This window comes from Dipodomys ordii, unplaced genomic scaffold, assembly GCF_000151885.1.
Source record: "Dipodomys ordii isolate 6190 unplaced genomic scaffold, Dord_2.0 Scaffold107, whole genome shotgun sequence".
NCBI lineage: Eukaryota > Metazoa > Chordata > Mammalia > Rodentia > Heteromyidae > Dipodomys > Dipodomys ordii.
The window spans coordinates 3,584,102-3,607,243 of record NW_012267323.1 but is presented as its reverse complement, the minus strand read 5'-3'; the positions used below and the strand labels follow the sequence as shown (position 1 = coordinate 3,607,243).

At 44.5% G+C, this 23,142-nt stretch overlaps 2 protein-coding genes across 2 annotated transcripts in view; one reads left to right on the top strand and one right to left on the bottom strand.

Annotated features, from left to right (window-relative positions):
• The first annotated feature begins 2,862 nt into the window (after positions 1-2,862).
• Ccdc36 (coiled-coil domain containing 36) lies at positions 2,863-13,848 on the top strand. Its single transcript, XM_013028058.1, has 6 exons — positions 2,863-2,922; positions 6,259-6,428; positions 8,762-8,810; positions 8,986-9,073; positions 12,204-12,307; positions 12,757-13,848. Exons 1-6 carry the CDS (start codon positions 2,863-2,865, stop codon positions 13,846-13,848), a joined length of 1,563 nt encoding a protein of 520 aa, XP_012883512.1.
• Positions 13,849-21,282: 7,434 nt separating this feature from the next.
• Positions 21,283-23,142, bottom strand: part of LOC105994515 (chromosome unknown open reading frame, human C3orf62) — a 3,731-nt gene continuing 1,871 nt past the window's right edge. Inside the window, exons 2-4 of the mRNA XM_013028057.1 lie at positions 22,954-23,133; positions 22,123-22,214; positions 21,283-21,731 (exon numbers count right to left, since the gene is read on the bottom strand). Coding sequence (XP_012883511.1) covers positions 21,466-21,731; positions 22,123-22,214; positions 22,954-23,133 — 538 coding nt within the window. The 3' untranslated portion in view covers positions 21,283-21,465. The remainder of the gene's footprint in view (positions 21,732-22,122; positions 22,215-22,953; positions 23,134-23,142) is intronic.

Below are 23,142 nucleotides of genomic sequence, written 5' to 3'. Positions count from 1 at the left end.
CAGAGAAAGCAAGCTTTCTTCTTGCCTTTTTGAGGATACATCTGAGGACAGAGAATTTCAAGGAGGTCAACTTCTTGTTGCTTAGTGACAAAAGGAAGTTGTGACTCCACAATGCTGCTGTTTGTTGAGGTAGCACCTGGCCCATTGCTCTTTTGTCCTTGGCTGCTCTGTTTCTTCTCAAAGGGAGAAATCTGTGTCTTGGCATTATCAACTGTGGAGAGCACTTATATAAACACGTACCGCTCTGATGGATTCACAGCCAATGAAATATTAAAGAATGTGTTCAAGGCAAAGCCAGTGCTTGAAAACCACGCTAGCCTATGGCTAAAGATATAAATTTAGAAAGCATTCCACGGATTCAAGAGAAAGGGTCAAAGAGGTTTTGTGGCTCTTAGGATAAAATTACTGCCTCAGAATAAAGGCTCTGCCAAATCCTTTTAAGAATTTAAGGTGATGGGAAATGCCAGTTGTGACAAATGACGGTTACAAGGGCTTGAACGGAAGATGTGTGTGTGTGTGTGTGTGTGTGTGTGTATGTGTGTGTGTGATGCTGAGAATGCAGGCCAAGGTTCTAGCATTTGCTAGACAAACACTTGTTCACCTAGCTATATAGTCTCACCCCTTTACAACTCTTTCTTTTTTACATTTTGAGACAGGCTTTTGCTAAATTTCCCAACATGATGATCCATCTAATCTTAGCCCCTCCCCTGCCCCCCCTCACACCCCCCAGACAAGATCCCAGGCAGCTGCTACCTTGCCCAGGTTTCCATGATTCTTGTTTGTAGCTATAGATACCCTGTCATTCTCGAGAATTTTATAAATATTGGAACCATAAAGTATGTATTTATAATTTTTTTAGCTCCTATTAGTTATACAGAGTAGGGATTCAATCCCTCAATTCCACTCGTGTGCAATAGATTCGAATCTCACCGTCTTTACCACAGTCCCTTCAGCCCCTTTCGTTCCTGAGTATTAATTCTGGGTCCTTTTTCATCCAGCATCATTTGAGATTTCTCGACATCGTTTCTATCACTTGCTCAGTCTTCATATTAGTTCCCCCCCCCCATGAAATGGAAAAATCTCCTATGTTCCTCCCCCCCATCCCCATCCCCCTCCCCTCCATGACCCCAACTGCTCTTCTCTAGTTTCTTCCACCAGATCCTCTGCCACACGTTCTGGTCCTTCAACACCAGGTTCATCAGAAATGGCACCTCGCCATTCAGGGCTTCCCTGCTTTCCGCATAGGCCGTGGACTATAGGTCGGGTGGCAAGTGAGGGGTGTCAAGGCTGGGCAGTTAGGGCCGGAGCACTGATGCCCTGAGGTACAGTACGGGCTGTGACCAGGGAGCCGCATGGCGGGAAGGTGCAGGAGGAGTTGACCGTTAAGACCGTTAGTCACATGTGGACGCGGGAGGCGGGGCCTGGGGAATGACGTTCACTCCTCATTGGCCATTCAGAATGCAGCTTGGCGGTCCCACCCCCTCACACCCCTCCCCTCCGCGCATGCTCAGACAGAGCCTCTGAGGAAACCGAGACTCCTGGCATTGGCGCAGACCGGGGCTCTGTGAGGCGGCTTCCACCCTCGCGCGCTCTGCTCCGGCTACCGGAGCTCGTGAGGAACCCCAAGGGTTTGGTTGAAGCATAGGTGGAACCCCAGGAGTTGCGGGGGGTGGGGGAGGAAGGGGAGGAGCTTGAGGAAAAAGAACCTGAAGATGGGCATGGAATATTCCCAGAGCCCCCGCCCGCCCTTTCCCAGGCCTCGGGCCTCTGTTCCTGAGAGCGGTCCCCGGTCACCCTGAGGTGATCTGCTGGGGGTGTCCGCTCCGGCCTTGGTTTGCGGTCTTACCTTTGGAGGAAAGTGGGGTTTGTTTCTTGTCGGTCGTGGGGTTTGAACTCTGGGCCTGGGCGCTGTCCCTCAGCTCTTCAGCTCGAGGCGAGCGCTCTACCGCTTGAGCCACAACGTCACTTCCGGTTTCTGGTGGTGCGTTGGAGATAATGAGTTCTCACGGACTTTCCTGCCCTGGCTGGCTTTGAACCACGATCCTCAGATCTCAGCCTCCCAAGTAGCTAGGATGATAGGCATGTTTGGTGTTTTTTTTTTTTTTTTTTTTGTGCCAGCCCTGGGGCTTCGAACTTTTTCCAAAGCTCAAGGCTGGTGCTCAACCACTTGAACCCACAGCTCCACTTCGGGCTTTTTGGTGGCTCGTTCGAGATAGTCTCACAGACTTTCCTGCCCAAGCTGACTTCGAACCGTGATCCTCTGGGCCTCAGCTCCCTGAGTAGCTAGGATTAACAGAAGCTAGGCTGGAGAGAAGTTTTTTTTGTTTTTTGTTTTTTTTCCTCCCCCCCTCTTCAGATTCCCAGGGGATTGCAGGGCTGCAGAATCAGCTTTGTTCTTCAATGTGAATGATAAAGGTTGGGGCGGAAGGCAGGGAGGGGTCATTCAAGTGGTAGAGCATTTGCTAGGAAAAGTTAAAAGAGTCCTGAGTTCAAATTCTAACCAGGTATTCACTGTAATTTATACCTGTGATTCTAGGTACTCAAGAGGTTGAGATCTGAGGACAGCAGTTTGAAACCAGCCTGGAGCAGGAAAGTCTGTGTGACTCTTATCTCCAGTAAATCACACACACACACACCACAAGGCCAAAAGTAGAATTGTGGCTCAAGTGTTAGAGCACTAACCTGGAGTGAAAAAGCTAATAGTGCCTAGGTCCTGAGTTCAAGTCCCAAAACAAGCTTTGAACCACAATTCTTAGATCTCAGCTTCCTCCATAGCTAGGATTACAAGCATGAGTCATCAGAACCTGGCTATATTAACCTTCTTAATATATCTTTGTTCTTTTTAATAGAGAAAACCATAATATGAATTTTAATGTGTGGAATATAAAAGAGATGATGAGTATTCCCTCAGGCTCAGGGTATGTTTTCTGCTTATATTCTCTATTTTTTGTTGTTGTTATTGTTGTTGTGGGGCTTGAACTCTGGGAGTGGGCTCTGTCCCTGAGCTCTTCAGCTAAAAGCTAGAGCTCTACGATTTGAGCCACAGTGCCACTTATGGTTTTCTGATGGTTAATTGGAGATAAGAGTCTCTTGGACTTTCCTGACCAGGCTGGCTTTGAACAATGATCTCAGCCTCCTGAGTAGCTAGAATTACAGGCAAGAGCCACAGGCACTCAGCTGAAATTTGATTTCTAAGATTCTGTTACAGCTCAGACTATTGTAACAAGGACTAATTGTGTTAGTATTAGTCCTCTCTATTTGAATTTCCATTTAGTTATTCCTGAGTTGTTAAAATAAAAATTATGATGTTCAGGGGCTGGAAAGGTGGAAGTGGCTCAGTGGTAGAGTGCTTGCCTTGCATTTTGCCTAAGGCCCTGGGGTTCAATTCCTCAGCACCACATAAGCAAAAAGAAAAAAGCTGATAGTGGCGCTGTGGCTCAAGTGGTAGAGTGCTAGCCTTGAGCTGAAGAGCTGAGGGACAGCGCCCAGGCCCAGAGTTCAGGCCCCACGACCAGACCCCCCCAAAAAAAAATTTATGATGTTCAGAATTTCCTCGAATTTATTTATAGGTATATTAGAAATATTCAGGGGATTTGGAGGTCAGAACAAAGTGGTAATCTGCCCAGGATATTTTGAAATGAATAGTTATAAATTTTTATTTTTTTATTTTTTATTTTTATTGAAATTAGGTATAACAAATTTCACAGTATTGTAGCATAGTGATACTTAGCTTAAAGTCACAAAAACTTTTTAACCTTCACAATGCAAATTGTCATTATCTTGATCTACAAAGCTCATAAACTCTACAAACTTTAACAATAAAACTATGTCTTCCAAATCTGGTGATTTGTACATTTCTTTCCTTTTGCTCAGTGTCAGCTGTTCCCTCTTTCTCTCTCATTCCCTCCCGCCCATCTTTGTTTTATTTATTTATTTTTGTCTGTTGTGAGGCCTGAACTCTGGGCCTGGGCGCTGTCCCTCAGCTCTTCAGCTCAAGGCTAGTGCTCTACCACTTGAGCCATAACTCCACTTCTGTTTTTTTCTGCTTATGTGGTGCTGAGGAATTGAACCCAGGGCCTCATGTATGCAAGGCAAGCACTCTACCACTGAGCCACCTTCCCAGCCCAAAGATACATGTTTGCAAATAAAACTGGGAAAGCTGAACCAGATTGGTGGTTTGTAACCTTTACAATGTTCTGTGATATTATACTGTAGTTTACAAAATGTTATTATTGAGGGAAACTGGACAAAGCATAAAAACAATATTAATTTCTTACAATTGCTTCTACATCTGTAATCTTTTTCTTTTATTTTTGGGTAGCACTGAAGACAAGTTTGCTAGGCAGCCCCTCTACCATTAAAGCCATGTCTCTAGCCCCTTTTTGCCTTGAATATTTTCAAATTTGAGTCCCACATTATGACCAGGCTGGCTTAGTTTCCCTATCTTTTTTTTTTTTTTGCCAGTCATGGGCCTGAACTCTGGGCCTGGGCGCTGTCCCTCAGCTCTCAGCTCAAGGCTAGTGCTCTACCACTTGAGCCACAGCGCCACTTCCGGCTTTTTCTGCTTATATGGTGCTGAGGAATTGAACCCAGGGCCTCATGCATGCGAGGCAAGCACTCTACCACTGACCCACCTTCCCAGCCCCGGCATTTTGTTTTTTGTTGCTTCATTGGAGATAATTCTCACAGACTTTCCTGTCCAGGCTGACCTCAAACCGAGATCCTCTGATCTCAGCCTCCTGACTAGCTAGGATTCTAGGCAAGAGCCTATAATCTTTGCCAGTGCCTGGAAGCAATTTTAGTTTTGAAAGTCCATAAGAAAGAATTTGGTTTCTCCCTACCTAAGTTTTAACTTCTTTTTTTTTTTTTTTGGGTCCGGTCATGGGGCCTGAACTCTGGGCCTGGGCGCTGTCCCTCAGCTCTTCAGCTCAAGGCTAGCGCTCTACCACTTGAGCCACAGTGCCACTTCCGGCTTTTTTCCTTTTTGCTTATGTGGTGCTGGGGAATCGAACCCAGGGCCTCAGGCATGCAAGGCAAGTGCTCTACCACTGAGCCACCCTCCCAGCCCCAGTAAATGTATTCTTGAATGCTTCAGAGTAAATTTTGCCTAGGAATGAAGACAATGACTCACCATGCACTGGTATGCCCATGTCAAATTTATCAACAAGTTATTCTCTAGCAGCTAAAAACAGTGATTTGTGTTAAATTTATTAGTATGAAAAATTGAATACGTTATCTCAGCAAATGTAATTCAAGCCATTTTAATATTTTAAATATGTTTGCATTGCGTAAGATAGAGCTTGTATTAATGAAAAAGTTACTTTGTTGTAAATATAATTTTATGACAGTTACAAAAATAAAACAGCAGCAATGGCTCATGGCTATATTTTTGGCTACTTAAGAGGAAGGAATCAAGAGGATCATCTTTTGAACATAGCCAAAGCATAAACTTAGCTACACCTCAACCAATAAAAAAGCTGAAGAGTATAAGAGAACCACTAACAGCCCAAGCTGGCCTGGTTATTAATGAGAGACCCTATTAAAAAAATACTTGGCCTGGTGCCAATGACTCACGCCTGTAATTCTTGATATTCAGGAGGCTGAGATCTGAGGAATGCAGTTCAAAGCCAGACTGGGCAGATACATCTGTGAAATTCTTATATCCAATTAACCACCAGAAAACTGGAATTGGTGCTGTGGTTCAAGTGGTAGAGTACTAGTCTTGAGCTGAAGAGCTGAGGGACAGCGCCCAGGCCCAGAGTTCAAGCCCCATGACTGAAAACAAAAATATCTGAAGCAAACAGAGCTAGGGGCATGGCTCAAGTGGTAGAATGCCTGGCTAGCAAGTACAGTACCAGGAATTCAAATCCTAGGAACACTAAAAGCACTAAATAAGAAAAAAAAAACCACATCATTCATTTGTGTGTGTGTGTGTGTGAGTGTGTGTGTGTGTATGCACGCATGCCAGTGATGAGGCTTGAATTCAGGATCTCACACTCTTACTTAGCTTTTTTACCCAAGGCTGGTGCTCAGCCTCTTCAGTCACTTTGAGGTTTTTGGTGGTTAATTGGAACTAGAGTCTCTCAGATTTGTCTTTCTGGGGTGATTTTGAGGCAAGATCCTCAGGTCTTACCCTCCTTAGTGTCTGACTGACATTGATGGTTTGCTCTTAAATGTAATTCTACATTCTATAAATGTTGTGAATATTATATTTTATGTGTGGAATGATGCTAACATATCTTTATATATTTTCTTCAGAATGAGCCTAGTATTTTGACAAAGTACCAGACAAAGCCTCAGTTGTTTGGAGATGATACAAAGGATGAAGTTTCTCCAAACTTCTCTCTTCCTTTGCCAGCTGTCAAATTAAAAGGCCTTTTGAGACAGTTTGAAGAGAAAAAGAAATGGGCAACAGACAAAGGTGACAGGTATGCAGACTTTTCAAGTTAGATGACAGCTTGTGTTCTCTTAGGAGAACAAAATGAAATGTAAATCAAATAATTTAAAAAATTTCAGCATAATACATGTATTAGTCATATGTATAGATATGTATATATGCTTATATGTATGTATATATATGCTAGGCATATATGTACTGCCTGCATGTATGTATAAGTACATATACATGTATACACACACATAAGATATACCTGCATCTGCATGCTAGAGAACCAGGAAAGAATGAAACTGGAGGGCTGGGAAGGTGGCTTAGTGGTAGAGTTTGTGCCTAGCATGCTTGAAGCCCTGGGTTCGATTCCTCACTACCACATAAACAGAAAAAGCTGGAAGTGGCACTGTGGCTTAAGTGATAGAGCGCTAGCCTTGAGCAAACACAAGCTCAAGGGACAGTGCCCAGGCTCTGTGTTCAAGCCCCAGGACTGGCAAAAAATTAAAAAATACAAAGAATGAAATTGGAATTTTAGACCAAAGATCCCAAATTCTGAGTTCTACATAGCAGTTCCAGCCACTCACCTCTATAAGCCAAATAAAGAGAATCATGTCTTTATATTCATCCTGGATATTTCTCCTATTTCCCAGGTTAGATCCTCTGTTACTTTAATTCTCTTATCATCATCTTTCTTGATTTGCTCCCTGAATTTGGTGGAACATATTCTCCAGAAATTTCCTGAGAACAGTTGTATGAGATCTAAACCATTTTTTTTTTTCGGTCATGGGACTTGAACTCTGGGCCTGGGCGCTGTCCCTCAGCTCTTCAGCTCAAGGCCAGTGCTCTACCACTTGAGCCACAGTGCCACTTTTGGTTTTCTAGTGGGTTATTGGACATAAGGGTCTCATGGACTTTCCTGCCTGGGATGGCTTTGAACCATGATCCTCACATCTTAGCCTCCTGAGTAGCTAGAATTACAGGAGTGAGCCACCGACGCCTGGTATCTTTTTAATTTTTAAAAATGAAAGTTGTAGGCTGGGAAGGTGGCTCAGTGGTAGAGCACTTGCCTTGCATGCATGAGGCCCTGGGTTTGATTCCTCAGTACCACATAAGCAGAAAAAAAAGCCAGAAGTGGTGCTATGGCTCAAGTGGTGGAGTGCTTGCCTTGAGCTGAAGAGCTGAGGGACAGCGCCCAGGCCCAGAGTTCAGGCCCCACGACTGGACCCCCCCCCAAAAAAAAGAAAGTTGCCTTTCCTACTGTGCTAACTACTTGAGTTGCTAAAGTTTTTTCTCATTTAATATGCATATAATATAGATTTTAAAAAGAAAAAGGTAGGGCTGGGAAGGTGGCTCAGTGGTAGAGCGCTTGCCTTGCATGCATGAAGCCCTGGGTTTGATTCCTCAGCACCACATAAGCAGAAAGAAAAAAGCCGGAAGTGGCGCTGTGGCTCAAGTGGTAGAGCGCTAGCCTTGAGCTGAAGAGCTGAGGGACACCTTTAGGCCACACGACTGACTGACAAAAAAAAGCAGCTGGGATTTCTGAGCACCAGAGCCCAGGCCCTGAGTTCATGCCCTGGGACCAAAATAAATAAATAAATAATAAAGACAGAAAGAGGGAGAGAGGGAAAGGAAAGAAGGAAGCAAGGAAGAAAGCAAGGAAGGAAGAAAGGGAAGGAAGAAAAATATGATTTTTTTGGAGATTATCAGATAATTTTTTCATTTATTTTATTTTATTTTTTGCTAGTCCTGGGGCTTGAACTCAGGGTCTGGGCACTGTCCTTGAGCCTCTCTGTGCTCAAGGCAAGCGCTCTACCACTTGAGCCACAGGGCCACTTCTGGCCTTTCTGTTGTTTTTTTTTTGTCGGTCGTGGGGCTTGAACTCCAGGCCCGGGCACTGTCCCTCAGCTCTTCAGCTCAAGGCGAGCGCTCTACCACTTGAGCTACAGCGCCACTTCTGGTTTTCTGGTGGTTTATTGGAGATAGGAGTCTCACGGTCTCTCCTGCCCGGGCTGGCTTTGAACCGCGATCCTCAGATCTCAGCCTCCTGAGTAGCTAGGATTACAGGCGTGAGCCACCAGCGCCCGGCCTGGCCTTTCTGTTTATGTGGTACTGAGGAATCGAACCCAGGACTTCATGTATTCTAAGCAAGCACTCTACCCCTGATCCACATTCCCAGCCCCTAATTTTGTTTTATTCCAGCTGGACACAGATTTCTCAGATCAAGTCTTAGATCAAGCAGTGTTTTAATGTTATATTAGATGGAGGACTCAAGTCTTAGATCAAGCAGTGTTTTAATGTTATATTAGATGGAGGACTTCATCAATTCTGTTATATCTTATTGCAATATTTCACAACGTTATTCTCTTATTCTAGTGAGACACTGTGCAACCTTATTTCCCACATCGGAGAAAGCATTTTTAGGGTAAGTACAGCTACATTTCAAGGAAGTAAAAAACTTCCATCTTAAGATGTATTGGCTTTGGTTCATGTAGCATAGCAATATTTTGCATAGCATTTTTACAATTAAATGACAATGTTCCCAATCACTTAAAAATGGCAACAGTCTGACAATTATTTCTACATTTTGGATTTCTTAGTTGCAGACATCTGTGGAGAAGTCTGAGGAACATCTCAGTTCAAGAAGCCAAACTCTTTTGGATTCTTTAAAGAATATGACCAATACATGTGAGTTGTCTCTGTGTTTGAGATTATTAGTGAAAGTCACTGGTGATTGGTGAATGTGAAGTTTCTTACCTTGCTCAGGTTTCCAGGGATATGGTTCTATCCACACAGTGTTTCTGTGAGAGGGTTTTGCCCTGGGTAGTTGGACCTTCCTCTGTGTAAGATTGCTTTGATCCCATATTTCACAGACCAAAGTGTATCAGCAGCCTCTCAAATGAATTGCTTTTGTGCTTTCTACAGAACACTGCCCCTTTAGGTGTTAGAAACGACCAGTCACCCCAGTTCTTTCTGCCTTGGTTTCAGTAAGAGTTTTTGTTTTTGTTTTTTGCCAGTCTTGGGGCTTGAACTCAAGGCCTGGGCACTGTCTCTGAGCTTCTTTTGCTCAAGGCTAGCACTCTACCCCTTGAGCCACAGCACCACTTCTGGCTTTTTCTGTGTATGTGATACTGAGGAATCGAACCCAGGGCTTTATGCATGCTAGACAAGCACTCTACCACTAAGCCACATTCCCAGACCCCCCAACACCAGTAAGAGTTTTTTTTTTTCACAGCAAATTACAGTTATTCTTAATGTTAGTTACAGTTTGTGGATTGCAAAATACCCTGTTCCACCAATTAATTTTCATGTAGATGAAACCACCTCCCTGGACCTTATAAATAGAAGAGAGCCAGCACACAATTCTCCTCAGGCACATGCCTCTCTAGAACTGCTAGTCTCTAAACAAAATAGAGCTGATGAACATGCATCTGTACTTGTTTGCATTTGTCGGTGTGTTTATTTTTTATTTCATACAAATTGAATTCAACTTATTCAAATGCCATGGAATGAATTGCTCATGATTTACCAAAATTGATGCCTTTGTGTGACTTAGAAATTAATGCCCATCTGTCTACAAAGAAGCATTATATGTCTGTCTGCTGGCTTCCAACCTGGGGATCCCACACACACAGGGCAACTGTGCATTTGTTTGAAAACTGGTTCTGACGCCAAGACTATTACCCACACAAGAAATAGCCAGGCTGGACTGGGAACATGGCTTAGTGGTAGAGTGTTTGACTAGCATGCATGAAGCCCTAGGTTCAGTTCCTCAGTTCCACATAAACAGAAAAAGCTAGAGGTGGCCGTGTGGCTCAAGTGGTAGAGTGCTAGCCCTGAGCAAAAGAAGCTCAGGGACAGTGCCTAGGCCCTGAGTTCAAGCTCCAGGACTGGCAAAAAGAGAGAGAGAGAGAGAGAAATAAATAGCCAGGCTGAGAGAAAAGCAAATCACAGATGTCTCCTTGTATAATGTGATAGCATATCTCAGTTATAAGTGTCCAATGAAAGTTTTTTGTGTTTGTCAGCTATGGTAAACTACCTGGAATAATCACCTTAAAAGAAAGTTCTGCCAGGCACTGGTGGCTCACACCTGTAATCCCAGCTACTCAGGAGGTTGAGATCTGAAGATCATGGTTTAAAGCCAGCCCCAGCAGAAAAGTCCATGAGACTCTTATCTCCACGTAACCACCAGAAAAACCGGAAGTGATGCTATGGCTCAAGTGGTAGAGCACTAGCCTTGAGCTGAAGAGCTCAGGGACAGTGCCCAGGCCCAGAGTTCAAGCCCCACGACAGACAAAAAAAAAGAGAGAAAGAAAGAAAGAGAGAGAGAAAAAAAGAAAGAGAAAGCGAGAGAGAGAGAAAGAAAGAAAGAAAGAAAGTTCTATTTGGGCTCACAGTTTCAGAGGTTTTAGCTACTTGGCCTTGTAGCTTTGGGCTTGTGGCATAATAGTTCATTGTGGTGGAAACGTGGCAAAAGAGTCCTGATAACTTTATAGTGGCTAAGAAGCAGACTCAAGAAGAGTCTGGGGTCCAGACATTCTGTGTGTGTAAGGGCACAGCCCCAGTGACCTCATTTCTCTCCACTAGGCTCCTCCTCCTAAAAGTTCCACTACCTTTTAGTAGTCCACAAGCCATTTATGCATGGGCCTTTGGAGAATTCAAAACACAGCACAATCTAAACTGAGGCTGGGAAGGTGGCTCAGTAGTAGAGCGCTTGCCTTGCATGCATGAGGTCCTGGGTTCGATTCCTCATCACCACATAAGCAGAAAAAGCCAGAAATGGCGCTGTGGCTCAAGTGGTAGAGTGCTAGCCTTGAGCTGAAGAATTGAGGGACAGTGCCCAGGCCGAGAGCTCAACCCCCACAACTGACAAAAAATAAAATAAAACTCAGCATTGGTGGCTCATGCCTGTAATCCTAATTGTGTTCCGGAGTCTGAGACTTGGAGGACTGTGGTAGGAAGCTAGCCTAGATAGAAAAGTTGGCATGATTCCATTTCCAATTACTAGCAAAATTCTAGACTAGAGGCATGGTTCAAGTGTCAGCCAGCCATCAGCAAGAAAATCAAGCAAGAGTATGAGGTCCTGAGTTCAAGCTCCAGTAGTAGTACAACACAGCAGTAGAGAGAGAGAAAGACAGACTGACTATAGATTTTTTTTCCCCAAAAAACCTAGAAACTGATAATCTCTTAGAAAGACTAATCAGCAAGAGAAAAGAAAATACAAATGACTAGTGCCAGGAATGAGAAAAAGATTATCACTTTAGATCTTATTTGTTTGTTTGTATTTTTGCCAGACCTAAGGCTTGAACTCAGGGCCTGGGTGCTGTCCCTGAGCTTCTTTACTCAGGGCTAGCACTCTACCACTTGAGCCACAGCGCCACTTCCCACTTTTTGTGTGTATGTGGTACTGAGGAATCAAACCCAGGGCTTCATTCATACCAGTCCCATTTATTTTTCCTTTGGTAGGTCCTGGGGCTTGAACTCTGGGCCTGGGTGCTGTCACTCAGCTCTTCAGCTCAAGGTTAGCTCTACCACTTGTACCACAGCACCACTACTGGTTTTCTGGTGGTTAATTGGAAATAAGGGTCTCGCCACTTCAGGTTTTCTGGTGGTTAATTGGAAATAAGAGTCTCATGGACTTTCCTTCCTGGGCTGGCTTTGAACCACAATCCTTGGATCTCAGCCATCTGAGTAGTTAGGATTACAAGTGTTAACAGAAAAGGGTCAAGTGGGCCAGTTTGCTATCTAGTTTTTCCCTAGACTGTGGTCTAGGCAACAACAGTCCTCGCCAAATAAATTGCCATTATTCCATATTTAGTACATGAGACTACACAGGTCCAGAACAATCTGATGTGTGAGGCAGTTCAAGACAAAGGTCACAGAGAGCAGGCCAGGCTTGAGATACAGAAGAGATTTGAAAATGTAAGTATAAATTCCAACCTCTTGGTTTTAGGGTTTTGGGTTTTTTTTTTCATATACATTTGAGATGAGATCTATATTGCCCATGCTGGTCTTGAACTCCTCAACTCAAAGTGACCCATCTTGCCTCATTTTCCTGGGGAGTTGAGGTGATAGATATGTGCCACTTTTGAAAGCAAGTAAGTTCTGGGCTTTGTCACTAAGACCCTGACAGTCCACCTGTAAGATTGTAACTTTCAGCCAAGAGGCCACCACAGATCTCTTGATCATGAGTCATAGTATAGATTCTTCTCCCCCCCCAAGGTTCTCTAGCACAATGTGGGCCCCAGGCCCTGTAAGGTACACTGGAAGGGACAATCTTTGTCTATTCGTTTTTGCTTTTTGGTTTCACATATTACTATGCCTTCCAACTTGCATCGCTTTATCATTCTTCTCTTTCTGTCTTTCCCTAGATACAAGAAGACTTTATAGAAATGAAGTCCATTGTGAAGCACCTTGAAGCTGTAGTTATCCAGCAGAGTAAGGACTTCCAGCAGCTTTCTGAACAGCTAGTGCAGCTGAATGTGCCAAGTATACTAGATGACCTAAGACATTTGATCAGCATGCTTCAACTATCTAGGCAGGTGAAAAATGGGACTTCTCAGACCTCACCTCTGTCCCAGAGCCTGCCTTGCACCAGGCAGGAAAAACATAGCTCTGAGGAACCAATGACTTGGCAAGCTGAGACTTCCCCTGCTTCAGGAAAAACCAGTATGGGTTCCTTGAAACCTGGGGAATTAAGTATCTGGGATGAGGGAGCAAAGACTAATGCTCTCCAAGAAGATGCTATGCTCCCAGCAGTTGAGTCCTGTGAAGGGAGTGGGCACGTGGAGAACAGGGCAGCACAGAATAACTGTAGTAATCAGACTGTCAATAAACTGAGTCCCCAGAACCAGGGCTCTGACCTTTCAAGCTCCAAGGCTTGTGATGACAGAGCCCCACAGTTCATAGGCCAGGGTTTTATAACCAGTGTTAACAAGGGCAGCTCAGAGCATGAAGGCCAGAGCATGTTGTCATGTGACCCAGGTGAACAGTTAGCAACTGGACAGAAAGGCAGGATGGTAGAAAAGAAGAGGAAAGGCAAGAAGCAACAACGTAGGAAAGTTCGCAGAGGCTGGTACCCAGTTAGGAAGAAAGCACAAATCCCAAGTGATTCTAAACATCAGGGTCCCCAGGCTCCAGTTTCTGGTCCACAAGGGCTCCCCCCAGGGCAGCAGGAACCCCAGGCTCAACCTTTACATCAGGGTCCCAGAAGACTCATGAAACCATGCCATGATCTAAGAGGAGCAGTCCAACTCAGTGACAGAGCCAGGGCAACTCGATCCACTAGGTGCTTTCCCCAAGACAAGCTGCATTCTAGCAGTTCCCTAGAAGACCACCAGATTAGCTGGTTTAATAATCTTAGCAATGGAAATTCAGATCCTTCTCCATGCAAGAAGAAAAAGACGACTTTGCTCTATGACCTTGGTCTTGATAGCAGTGACGACAGTGACAGTCAACAGTGACTGACAGGTAATTATTATGATTTTTTCATATCAGCTAGAAAGAAAAATGCAGAATATTTGGACAGGCCAAGTAGCAAAGAATGGGCTGGGAAGGTGGCTCAGTGGTAGAGTGCTTGCCTTGCATGCATGAAGCAGCATCTCAAAAACAGAAAAAAACAGAAGTGGCGCTATGGATCAAGTGGTAGAGCACTAACTAGCCTTGGGCTGAAGAGCTGAGGGACAGTGCCCTGACCCACCAAAAAAAGCAAAGTTTCTGAAGCTTGCTTAGGGTGCTTGTGTGGGGTCAGTAAGTATAGTCTTTTTTGTTGTTGTTGTTGTTCATGGGGGCTGAACTCTGGGCCTGGGCACTGTCCCTGAGCTCTTCAGCTCAAGGCGAGTGCTCTACCACTTAGCCATAGCTCCACTTCCCATTTTCTGGTGGTTCATTGGACATAAGAGTCTCATGGACTTTCCTGCCTGGGCTGGCTTTGAACCACAATCCTCCAGATCTCAGCCTCCTGAGTATAGCGAGGATTACAGGCATGAGCCACCAGCGCCTGGCAATTTTATCTTTATGTATTAGAATGAAATGTGTGGAAGTAATGGCGATGAGAATGAGGAATAGTGGGACATCAGGAAGGTGACTGTACTTGGTAAAAATACAGTTGGCTTCTGTATGGAATATTGCAGCAGAAGAAGAGCTGTCATGAAACTTGCTATAGTAAACACAAGATTTTTGGTCTTTAGAATATTCCCTGCAAATGATCAATACTTTTTTGGGCCTTGGGATTTTTTTTTCATGTATTTATCCAGTTATACTGCCAAAGAGTTTGCAATTTTTTGATAAATGTGTCTAAATGTAGCTATTATGGGATATATTATCAGTCTTCTTTTTTTTTAAACTGAGACAAAAGTCTAGCTATGTAGCCCAGATTGGCCTTGAACTTGCAATTCTATCTCAGCCTGCAGAGTGCTAGGATTTATTTTTTTTTTTATTTTTTGGTCCATCGTGGGGCTTGAACTCAGGGCCTGGGTGCTGTCCCTCAGCTCTTCAGCTCAAGGCTAGCGCTCTACCACTTGAGCCAGAGCCTCTTCCAGTTTTCTGGTGGTTCATTGGAGATGAGAGTCTCACAGACTTTCCTGCCTGGGCTGGCTTTGAACTTCAATCCTCAGATCTCAGCCTCCTGAGTAGCTAGGATTACAGGCATGAGCCACTGGCACTGGGCCAGTTTTGATTGTCTTATCTTTCAACTATTTTAATGATTGTATTTGTAGGCCTTACATTATTTCTATTGAAGTAGCAGCTTATATAAAACTTTGGTTTTCCTTTTTTTTTTCCATCAGTTGTGGGGCTTGAACTCAAGGTCTAGACACTGACCCTGAACTTTATTTGTTCAAGGCTAGGGCTCTATCACTTTGAGTTACAGTGCTACTTCTGATTTTCTGTTGGCTTATTGGAGATGAGAGTCTTATGGACGTTCCTGCCTGTGCTGGCTTGAATTGTGATCCTTAGATCTCAGCCTCTTGAGTAGCTAGGATTACAGGCATGAGCCATCGGTGCCCAGCTTGTGCCCAGTTTTTTTATATTGTTTTTTGTTTGTTTGTTTGAGATGGGAGGATCTCACAACCATGTTAGCCAGGCTGACCTTTTAATTATGGTCCCCTTTATCTCTGCTTACCAAGTAGCTAGGATAATAGTTATGAGCTACCATGTCCAGGCCATCTCTTTATTTTTGAAGCCTCCCATAAGATGATTTTAAATAAACAACATTCCATTGTTGTTAAATAAACAGCATGCCATTGCTGTGGATGAAGCAATCAAGTGGTTGCCTAGCAAATATGAAACCCTGAATTCAAACCCTAGTACTCAAAAAAAAAAAAAGACTGGACTGGGAAGGTGGCTCAGTGGTAGAGTGCTTGCCTAGCATGCATGAAGCCCTGGGTTCAATTCCTCAGTACTACATACACAGAAAAAGCTGGAAGTGGCGCTGTGGCTCAAGTGGTAGAGCACTAGCCTTGAACTGAAGAGCTGAGGGACAGCGCCCAGGCCCAGAGTTCAAGCCCCCCCAATCAACAATTAACAACAAAAGACCAGCTTGGGATATATTGTGAGACCCTGTCTCAAAGAAAGGATGAGAGAGAGAGAAAGAGTTGAAATATTTTAAAATCCTCATGGGATAGACATTTTCTAGAATTTGCCCATTTCCAAGCCAATACAGTAAATGATACTGAGGCCAGTGAGAGGGCTCTTGGTATCAAGTAATAGTTCTTGATTTCTTATTCTTTCATTTTGGAGCTGGGTGTCTCACAAAAGTCTGATTTGGAGGAATTGAACTTAACTTGTGACAACTGACATCTTTGGCAAGAATGCTCAGACATCAGCCTAACCCCCTTTCCCTCTCATTTCCAGATTCTTCTGGCCTGTGGGCTGGGAGCTACATGCACCCATCACAGCTTTTTCTGAGGTAAAGGAAGAAATTCAGGTCTGGGTTCTGCCTCAATGACCATGGTTTCTTCTGCTCATTGACTGGACCGGATTGGCTGGCTGTTCACTCTGCCCTCTACAGCCTCTATTGCCTGGCCTACTGGTTTTCGTTGCTTGTACCAGGAAGGGATGGGAAGAGAGAGCCCAGCCTCACAAAGGATTTCTTCTAGCCATTCCCAGACTGACTGCAGGTGTCTATTGAGCTATTACCATGAGGTTCTCAGACCAGAGAGGTTTATATCTGGAATGATTTTATTAGTCTATATTTACTAGTTTAATGCTTAATTTAATGCAAAGTTGGACCTTGTTGAGAGGACCCCATGGGTATTTATGACTGTGGTTTTCTTCTAGAAGGTCCCTTAGTTCTTTGATTCTGCTGTAATATGACACACTTTATTTCTCCCAAGTATTTCATTTGTGTCATGATGTCAAAGTTCAGAGTGATTCAGTATTCCATGAGTTGAGCATTTTTTGGTAGAGGAGCTGCATGTAAGCTTAACCTCCTAACAAGGCTAGGTTAATTAAAATTATACTGCCTGTCAATCATCCTCAAAAAAAGGATATTCTGTTTCTTATTTTATTGCTAAGACTTTTTTTTTTCTTAATTAACTACCATGTTCCTGCCAGACCTGATGAGCGTGACACAGCCCCAGAGCGCCTAACATTTTTGGCTTCTCAGATGCTGTATGTAGCTATGTAGGGGCGGATATGGTGGGAAGTCTGCAATGGGGAGCTGGAGGAACTCCCAAGCAAGGACTCCTCCCTCTGTTACAACTCTAGCTACAGCCTAGGATGGAAATGAAGCTGCTACTGCATTGTCTGGCATTGCTGTATCCATTTAAATGTCACTCATCCTCCTCGACCTCCCTGCTCACCCGACTTACCTCCAATTCCCTTTCCCCATCTTGTCTCACACCATCTGAATCTGTATTCATTTGGGTGCTTGTTTCTGCCTTGTTCAAAGATATAAACTCCAGAAGCAAGAGCTGACTCTGTCTTGTCTTTGCTGTGTCTCCAGCATGTAGAAGAGGGTTTGGAGTATACACCTGACAAATGTGGATGAGGATTACATTCTTTGGCCAACAGCTCCTGACAGCCCCTGTCCAACTTTTCTGTTTTGGTTTTTGTTGGTTGTGGAGCTTGAACTCAGGGCCTTGGTGCTGTCCCTGAGCTCTTTTGCTCAAGGCTAGCACTCTACCACTTTGAGCCACAGTACCACTTGCAGTGTTCTGGTGGTTCATTGGGGGTAGGGTCTCATGGGTTTTCCTGCCCCAGCTGGCTTTGAACCACACTCCTCAGATCTCAGCCTTCTAAGTACTAGGGTTACAGGTGTGAACCACTGGCACCCAGCAGCTTTTTTTGGTGTTTTGCATCCTATATTCCAAAGGCTTCCTTGAGATGTTTCCTATAGGACCTATCTACTTCTCTCTGTCAGGGAAGTTTCCAACAACCTTTTCTTTGTCCAAAACGTCCAGTAAACAGTACCCTCAGCCAGGCACCAGTGGCTCACACGTATAATCCTACTCAGGATGCTGAGATATGAGGATCATGGTTCAAAGTCAGCCTGGGAAGAAAAGTCTCCCTGAGACTCTTATCTCCAATTAACCACTCAAAAACTAGAAGTTGCACTGTAGCTCAAAGTGGTAGAGCGTTAGCCTGGAGCAGAACTCAGGGACAGCACCCAGGACCTGAGTTCAAGCCCTACAACTGACAAACAAAAAAACAGCAGCCTCTCTAGCTTCAAGAAAGATCACGATGGGGCTGGGAAGGTGGCTCAGTGGTAGAGTGCTTGCCTAGCATGCATGAGGCCTTGGGTTCGATTCCTCAGCACCACATAAATAAAAAAAGCCAGAAGTGGAACTGTGGCTCAAGTGGTCAAGTGCTAGCCTTGAGCTGAAGAGCTGAAGAACAGTACCCAGGCCCAGAGTTCAAGCCCCATGACTGACAAAAAAAAAAATCATAAATTCTTATAAAGGTTGGGTAGCTAAATTATGTCAGCTCTTAGTCCAAAACTCTTCATTAATTATGCATTTTTCAGACAGCCTGTGGTCACAATGTCTTTTCACAATATGGCTGGGATCCATTGTCAAATAGATTTTTCTCAGTAAAACTTAGTTCCTTCTGTAAATATTTAGCTGGAACCTAAAATATTCATGTTCTTCCACACTAGGAAAAAAGGGAATTGTCAGAACCTCAAATGGTCTCAGGGTGACAGAACCTTTTCACTATCATCAACAATCAGGTACACTGGCTTTCCTAGGCCTCTCCTCATTTTAGTGGCTCGTTCATTGGTTTTTGTTACCATATTAAGCATCTGGTTTAGTATCTGGCTCATTCATCATAGTACCATTCTGTTCTAGTACTAGATAAGCCCCTGGCCTGGCTATTTGAGGAGAAACATAGGCCCCAATTAGGTCCCTTTTACAAATTCTCTTCCTCAGTCTTTCTTAAACAAGAACAACTGGCGGGTGCCAGGGGCTCACGCCTATAATCCTAGCTACTCAGGAGGCTGAGAGCTAAGGATTACAGTTCAAAGCCAGCCTGGGCAGGAAAGTCTATGAGGCACTTAGTTCCAATAAGCCACCAGAAAACCGGAAGTGGTGCTATGTCTCAAGTGGTAGAGCTGAGGGACTGTGGCCAGGCCCAGAGTTCAAGCCCCACCACTAACAAAACAAAACAACATGAACTACTGACAACTCCACCTTTGCAAGATGGCATTACTGCCTTCTCAATGCATTCTTGGGTACAGAGGTTGTAGGACTTGTCTCCTTCATGTTTTCTTCACCCCTTTGGAATCTTCTCTGGGATTGAAAGGGAAAGTCCAAGAGAACCCACAGGTCCTTCTTTTGTTCCTTCCTTTGTAGGAGGCAGGGCTGGGTCCAGAGAAGAGAAAGCAGGTTCCAGTGTCCCATGATGCTCCCCCTCTAGCTCAGAGGCTAAGGTGTGGTAACAGTGGTCAGAAATCACCTGGCAAGAGTTCTTAGTCTAGAATGTGGCTTAGTGGTAGAGCGCTTGCCTAGCATGCATGAAGTCCTGGGTTCCATTCCTCAGTACCACATATGCAGAAAAATCCAGAAGTAGTGCTGTGGCTCAAGTGGTTAGAGTACTAGCCTTGAGCAAAAGCTCAGGAACAGTGCCAAGGCTGTGAGTTCAAGCCCCAGAACTGGCCAGAAAAAGAAAAAAAGAAAAGTTGTCTAGTACCAGATCGTTGTGGCAAGATAGCCAACCATTCTTAGAAGTGTGATGAGCATTACCATCTGGCTGAATTGAGGGCCATGTTTTACTCTCAGCCATGCCACTTGGAGTTTTTGTTGTTATTGTTTTGGACTGGGAATTAATCCAAGTACTTTACCATTTGAGACATGTCCCTAGCCCTCAACCATGCTTCTAGAATTGCTCCCCCCCACTTTTTATTTTGGTCAGTCATGGATCTTGAACTCTGCGCCTGGGCATTGTCTCTGAGCTCTTCAGCTAAAGGTGAGTGCTTTACCACTTGAGCCACAGCACCACTTCTGGCTTTCTGAGTGGTTCATTGGAGATAAGAGTCTCACAGCCTTTCCTGCCCGGGGTGGCTTTGAACCGTGATCCTCAGATCTCAGCCTCCTGAGTAGCTAGGATTATAGGCGTGAGCCACCACCCCCGGAAAAATTGTCCCTTTCAAAGAACTATTGCTCTGCTCCTGCTAAACTTTTCCTCTGTCTTCCACCAATCTCCCCTTGTTCCTGTCCTTTTCCCTACCTTTCCCTCCAAAAGCCTGCTTGGGGCATTTTTTCCTCTCTCTACACCAGTTCCTGCCTAAAGTAGTGCCAAAAAAGCATCCCATTTATTTATAAAGCTGTGGGGTTGGCATGAATTCTGGCGCCCTACACCTGAAAACCTCTCATAGGAGTGGATGGGTTCAGCTTCTGAAATGTCTTTATGCTGATTTGAATTTGCAGTTTGCAACTCGCAGGTTCCAGAGCTCCTATTTATTCTTGAATCTGCCTTGTTTCTATTTTGATTCCGGTAATCCAAATTGCAGTTTGGAGTTTCCACGGAAACAATTCAGTGATTGTTTGGCTTGCCAAGATGAATTGTGGGGGAGAGAATCAAATGACGTCAAACATTTTTCTAAAGTGCCTCAGGCATGACCAAGGTCAACTGTCACTCTCCCTGAGAGTCCTTTAGTCCCAGCTCCTAAAAAGCCTGAAAAAGCTTTGTTAAATTCTGTGGTCTAGGCTCCTCTTCCCTCTCCAGCTAAATTGCTGGAATTTAGTCCCCCACCCCCCAGCCTCCCCTTCTAGAGAAGAGCACACATCTATGGATGCAAATGACAATGGCAGGAAGGTCTCCTTGGGTTACTTCTGGAAGCCAGGCTTGCAAGGGAGGGCCCAAGGCCCACCTGCTACTAATCTGGGACTGACATGCCAGAGATCCAGGGTTTACCTACTTATAAAAACAGCTGTTTTTACAGTGAGGAAGAATAAGAAAATCCCTTTAAGAAATTCTTTTTTTTGTTGTTGTTAGTTGTGGGGCTTGAAATCTAGGCCTGGGCACTGTCCCTGAGCTCTTCAGCTTGAGCTGGCTCTACCCCTTGAGCCACAGCACTACTTCTAGTTTGCTGAGTGGTTGATTGGAGGTAAGAGTCTCATGGACTTTCCTGCCCAAGCTGGCTGTGAATTGTGATCCTCAGTTCTCAGCCTGCTGAGTAGCTAGGATTCTAGGCATGAGCCACCAGTGCCCCGCCAGCGTGACTCAGTTTCTATCTGGGCTGAGCTAGGCTAGGATGATCCCACAAGGTACATAAAACCCACCCTCAAATATCCCTCATTTTTTTTTTAAGGGCTCCATGTAAAAGAATACCAAGAGACATAGCAGAAGCACAACCCATACTCCTTCAGATACTAGTTGTATTAAACATTAATTTTTTTTAAAAAAAGAACACTTTCAATATGTTAAATCTGAAAAATAAATAAATAGTATAAGAACATTTCAAAGTAACAGAATACAAAAACTGGGTTTTTAGCTCAAAAAGGGTTACAACTGAATTAAAAAGGGTATAGCAATGCTTTGAAAAACCGGACTCTTACTGACCACTGGAGCCGCTTCTCCACAGGTGCCCTTAGTAGCCTTTTGCCATCAAGGGTAAAAGGCAGGAATACATTTTTTTTTTCTTATTCAATGTGGTATTTGAAAGAGGTCATTAAATTGTAATCCTCTTCCAAGTCTAGAACGGTCTCGATAATATTCTGGTCATCGAAAGCCTGTTTGAGATTTCCAGGGTCTGCATCGGAAGCCTTTTGAGGGCTCTCATCCACAAGCAGAGCCCAGGCTTCCTCCTTAAAAGGGGAATCTTGGCAGCGGCCACATACACGGTTCAATTCATTTTCAAATTCTAGTTTCCCAGCAAGTTCTTCAATAGTTCGGATGCTCGTATGATCTTTAAAAAAAAAGGAAGAATAGTCACCTTTTACCCCGTTTTGCCTATAATCTGTTTCAGTCAGATCCCAAGCACAAGAAACCAAGTCTTAGGGTCTTTTGTTCCTTATTTTCAGAGGCTCAATAGAACTAGACATTTATGAAATGCTATGATTTGATGCATGACCTCATTAGGTTACCAGTTCCAAGAAGGGAAGGAATAGGGTTTCCTTAACTTACTGCTCTATGCACAAAAGCTGCTAGAAGCAAAACAAACCTACCAAATATATAGATAAGAGGTTTTTTGGTTTTGTTTTTTCTTTTCCTTCCTAATACATATGGTAACTCCAAGGCCTGTATGAAGAACTTATGCTCCCAAGGAGAGGATGGCTAGCTAGCTGCTTTCTACTCACCAATCATATCAAGTAGATCTTTAGTGACCTCTTGGCTAGACCCGTTGAGCATCATGTTTGATTCAACTTTCAAATCTCTTTCTGTATCTTTCCTGCAGTCCCCAGGCAGGGGACGGGGGGAGGAAAGGTGAGGAATTAAATCCTCTTTCAAGAAAACACTGGAGAACTCATTGTTAGATAATCTAAAAGACAAAAATGTACTGGTCATTTTGTCATGTATGCCATCACAGAACAATCATCAGAAACTTCTTTTTTTTTTCCAGTCATGGGGCCTGAGCTCTGGGCCTAGGCGCTGTCCCTCAGCTCTTCAGCTCAAGGCTAGCGCTCTACCACTTGAGCCACAGTGCCACTTCTGGCTTTTTCTGCTTCTGGGGTGCTGAGGAATCAAACCCAGGGCCTCATGCATGCAAGGCAAGCACTCTACCACTGAGCCACCTTCCCAGCCCATCATCAGAAACTTCTAAATTGGTAAACTGACTAATAACAATATAGGGACTCATTACCATCACCCGCTGCACTAATGCTTATGAATACCAATAGAAAGACATGTGGAATTGAGCCAGTTAAAACAACATCTTTATCTCCTCAGGGCCTGGGCGCTGTCCTCGAGCTTGTTTGGCTCGCCGCTGGCCACGCTACCCCTTGGAGGCACAGCCTTATCTATCTACTTGCAGTGTTCTGGGAGGTTCACTGCAGGTTCAGAATCTCATTCACGGCCTTTTCCTGCCCCGGGGGGTTGGCCTCGAACCACGATCCTCAGACCTCCAGCCTCCTGAGCGAGCTGGGCGGCCAAGCGCTGCAGAACCCCTTTCCACTTGAGAGATCGATCACCTTAGGCCGTCTTTCCTCCAGTGCTCGCCATCCGCCGCGGCTCTCCAGAACTTTCTCTCGGCAGGGGTCAGCAGGGAGGAGTGCGTCAGGACATTCTCCTTGCTGCTCAGCGGTTTCCTCTTGGGGCCCAGGCCGAGCGCCTTGGGGCCCGCGGGGCCGTGGTGCGGGGCAAAGGCGGGGCTGTTCTCG

Excerpts from the sequence above, each read along its gene's own strand:
- Ccdc36 (XM_013028058.1), top strand. The coding sequence starts at position 2,863 with ATGAATTTTAATGTGTGGAATATAAAAGAGATGATGAGTATTCCCTCA. Across the intron at positions 8,811-8,985 it reads TCGGAGAAAGCATTTTTAGG|TTGCAGACATCTGTGGAGAA; the intron begins GTAAGTACAGCT and ends TGGATTTCTTAG. Across the intron at positions 12,308-12,756 it reads TACAGAAGAGATTTGAAAAT|ATACAAGAAGACTTTATAGA; the intron begins GTAAGTATAAAT and ends GTCTTTCCCTAG.